General features: G+C 53.5%; 1 protein-coding gene across 1 annotated transcript in view; it reads right to left on the reverse strand.

The window, feature by feature from the left end:
• Positions 1-998, reverse strand: part of FARSA (phenylalanyl-tRNA synthetase subunit alpha) — a gene marked incomplete at its 5' end in the record, with an annotated part of 5,585 nt that extends 4,587 nt beyond the window's left edge. Inside the window, 2 exon segments of the mRNA XM_014592649.1 lie at positions 571-689; positions 762-998. Of these exon segments, the coding sequence (XP_014448135.1) occupies positions 571-689; positions 762-998 (356 nt within the window).
• Between the last annotated feature and the right edge of the window lie 3,127 nt (positions 999-4,125).

The following is a 4,125-nucleotide window of genomic DNA, read 5'->3' on the forward strand; positions in this document are numbered from 1 at the left end:
GGCCAGCAGGTGGCGTGGTGGTTAAGGTGCAGGACTCCCACATGGCCGACTGCAGTTCTAGTCCTGGACCTGATGGCTTGCTTTTTCACTTTCTCTAATCAAACTAAAAAATAATAAAATTAAATAAATTCTTGGTGCCAGCAAGTGGTGTGGTGGTTAAGGGTGCTGGACTCCCACATGGCTAACCGTGGTTCGAGTCCTGGACTTGGCAGCTTGCTTTCTCACTTTCCCTTTCTCTCTCTCTTTCTTGCTCTGTCCCTCTCTAGTCAAATTAAAATAAGTAAATAAAGTTAAATAAAATAATTCTTTAAAAAAAAAAAGAGTAAACTCTTTAAAAAAAGGGAGGGGCTATTTTTCATAGTCTCTTGCTCATGGAAGAAATGAATAAATAAACTTTAGAACAGAAAAAAAATCAGTGAGAAGGCAGGTCTGGGTGGAAGGCGGGGCGTAGACGAAGTTTCTTAACCATTCTGTGGGGGGCGCTGGGAGGAGACCCTCTGGGCAGGACAGCTGCACCCCTACCCGGCCCTGCAGGGGAGGGGCTGGAGCCTGGGGGCGTCGCGCACTCACACTTCCGTCAGCAGTTTCCTCTTCCTGAGCTCGCTCCGCTCCTTCTCGCCCAGCTTCTCGGCCTGTCCCCCCTGCACCAGCCGGAGCCTGCGCTGCACCTCGTCCTCCACGCTGTCCACCTGCGCCAGGGCAGACGTCAGGCCGGGGCTCCGGCTCCCCCGCCACCCCGCGGCCCGCCTGCGGGAACTCACCGCTCGGAACACGCGGGGCCCGTCGGCCGCGCTCTTGTCCACGCGGATCCACTTGTTGGACATGGCCTTGCTGAAACCCACTTTGCCACTGGGCAGTCGCATGAGCTCGCTCTGGGCCAGGCCCTCGCGGGGGATGGCGTGGAACACACGGGCCTCGTGGCTGCCCTCCCGGGCCATCTCGTCCCCCTCCGCAGTGAGCTCCCAGCGCTTGGTGGAGCGAAGCTCGGCCTCGATGACCTGCAGGGACGGGGTCCAGGAGAGGGGGAGTTCAAACCCAGCAACTCTTCTGTCCCACCAAGTGACCTCCAGGGAAGGATGCCCCTCGCTCGGCCTCCACGTCCCTCAGGTAACACAGACAGGTGTGATCGTGACAGTTCAGAGGCAGCAGGTGGGCGGGAGGTAAGGGGCTCACACCTACATGGCCTGCCTGGCAGCTTGCTTTCTCACTGTCTCTGTCTCTCTCTGCTAAGTGCACGTGCCCTATAGCAAATTAAAATGTGGAGGAAAGAAACACATTAAAGGGACCAGCAGATGGAGTAATGGTTGTGTCACTGGACTCCCACGTAGTTGACCATGCTTTGAGTCCCAAACCTGGTGGCTTAAAATTCACACTGGGCACATGTGCATTATGGTCCCAAAATCCCAAAAGGAGGCTAGAGGAGAAGGGATTGCAGCATGGCCATGCCTCCTGGGGGGCGATTTCTTGCTTTCTGTCTCTCTGTCTCTCTCTGGCTAGCACGCATGCCCTCTAGCAAAACAAACAAACACACACACACACACATTAAAAGCAAATATACGGGACCAGCAGGTGGCATAATGGGTATGTCGCTGGACTCCCATGTAGTTGACCACGGTTCGAGTCCTGGACCTGGTGGCTTAAACTCATGCCCGGCGCATGTGTGTGTGCACATGTGTGCCCAAGATCCTGAGAGGAGAATAAAGGAGAAGGGATTGCGGCACCCTGGGGGGGTGATTTCTCGCTTTCTGTCTGTCTCTGTCTCTCTGGTGAGTGCACACACCCAATAACAAAAACCTCTCCCCCCAGAAAACAAAAAACACACAGGGTCAGCCCGTGGCATGATGGTTAATGCTGCTGGATCTCAAGGAACTAACTGCACAGTGCCAGTCCCAGACCCGGCGGCTTGAAAAACATGCTGGTGGGTGCCGCTGCGTGTGTGCACCAATTCCAGGAGGAGAATGGGGAAGGGACTGCAGCGTGTCCATTCCCCCCAGGGGGGTCATTTCTCACTTCCCCTCTCTTTCTCCTGCCAGTGTACCTTTCTCCTAGCAAGACTAATGAAAAGAAGAAGAAAAAAAAAAAAACACATAAAAAACAGAGTGCTTAATAGCTGACAAATGCTATGTAAATTCCAACTGCTGCTATTATTATTATTATTATTATTATTATTATTATTATGACGGCCTTTGTGGTTATAGAGCGAATGATTTAAAACTGTCACTATTTCTTTTTTTTAGATTTTTGTCATAGGGCACATGCACTCACCAGGGAGACAGACAGACAGAGGCAGAGAGAAGGAAAGTGAAAAATCATCCACCAGGGAGAATGGCCAAATCACAACTCCTCCTCCTCCATTCTCCTCTTGAGATTTTGGGCATGCATGCACATGCACCCGGTGTGTTTTTCAAACTGCCAGGCCCGGGACTTGAACCAACGGGCCAGCCATGTGGGATCTAGGGCCTTTAACCGCTGTATCACCTGCTGGCCATAAACTGGCATTCTTTCTTTCCTTTTTTTTTTGGAGAGGTTTTTGCTATAGGGCGCGTGCGCTCGCCAGACAGACAGAAAGAGCCATAGAGACAGAAAGCGAGAAATCACCTCCCAGAGGGGATGGCCACGCCGCTCTCCTCTCGGGATCTTGGGCATGCACGCACATGTGCCTGGCGTGAGTTTTAAGCCACCGGGTCCGGGACGCGAACCACGGTCGACTACGTGGGAGTCCAGTGACATAGCCATTACGCCAACTGCTGGTTCCCCTAAACTGTCATTATTTAACTCCCTACAACTTACACAACAGCAATTGCACATTAGTCAAGGTACAACCCCTTCTACACTCTAAATGATTTCTGCTCGGCCCTGAGAGTACTTTACAGGCTTTTCCAACAGAACTGCCTAATTTCAAACCCGGCTCACCAGCCCCTTCTCTTTTTTTAAATTTTTATTTATTCATTCATTTATTTTTATTTGACCACAGAGAGACACAGAGAGGGAGGAAGCAAGAAAGCAAGCCACCAGGTCCTAGTCTTGAACCATGGTCAGCCATGTGGAGTGTCTAGCGCCTTAACCATCAGGCCACCTGCTGGTCCCATCCCTTCTAGTGACCTGATCAAAACAATGAAGTGTCAGTTGTCACCTCTGCAAAACAGGGGCAGTGACAGGGCCGACACTCTAGAATTACGACAAGGACCTGACAAGTTAACCTCAGAGCAGAATAGGGCTCAGAACACGGGTCTGATAAATAAACCGTGTAGACCTGTTTCCTGAGTCTAGGCCTCACAGACCGGCCTCCCATCTTCTGGTAATTCTGCTACCCTCTGCCTAAATTAAAAGACTGGGGCTCCTCTATGCTCTCCTGCCTGGCCCTGAGTCTCAGGCCATGTTTGTGCCCTCATTCCAGCTCCCGGTCCCCTTAGGCAGATACCATGCCCTCCAGTTTGGGGGTGTACCAACCCCTGCCTTCATCCCCTCGACTCCAGTCCCACCACATGGATCCTTCCCGAAGGACATGTAGACAGCACACACATCTGACTGGCTCCAACGCCTCCTATAGCTCCCCAGTACTCCTCAGAGATAGAGACTTATAAATAAGCCTTGTAATTACAGCCGTGGGGGTCTCTTTGCTCACCTGTTGTCCCCCCTCTCCAGCGCTCCTCCACTGATCCCCAAAGTGCCACGACTTTCCTCCAGCGTGCAGAGACCCGAGTCAGCTGTCACCCTCACCGGCGCCTATCCCTGACACCCAACGCTGGGGCAGTTGTCACTGCTGGGTTCCCCGTGCTCCCTCATCGCTCTGGTCATTCGAGCACCTCCCCATTAGACCGCAACCTCCATGAGAGCAGCGATCGCGCCTTCCCGGTCCAGCATCCCGTCCCCCTCCTCAACGCGCACGTGGATCACGTCTCGGTGGACATTTATTGCAGCAGGAACATCCGTGCGCCCGGGCCCTCCTTTCGTTCCAGACTCCCCGCCTTCATTTCCCGGAGGGGACACGTATACAATGGCCTCTATCCAGGCCTGAGGGAGTCTGGCCTCCAGGCAGGGCCCTCCGGGCAAGCAGACGGCTAGGGCACACGCGGTGCGCCCCGGCTTCCCGAGCCCGGCTCACCTCGCCCCACGCCTGCAGGC

The sequence above is a fragment of the Tupaia chinensis genome, unplaced genomic scaffold (assembly GCF_000334495.1).
Source record: "Tupaia chinensis unplaced genomic scaffold, TupChi_1.0 Scaffold138060_1, whole genome shotgun sequence".
NCBI lineage: Eukaryota > Metazoa > Chordata > Mammalia > Scandentia > Tupaiidae > Tupaia > Tupaia belangeri.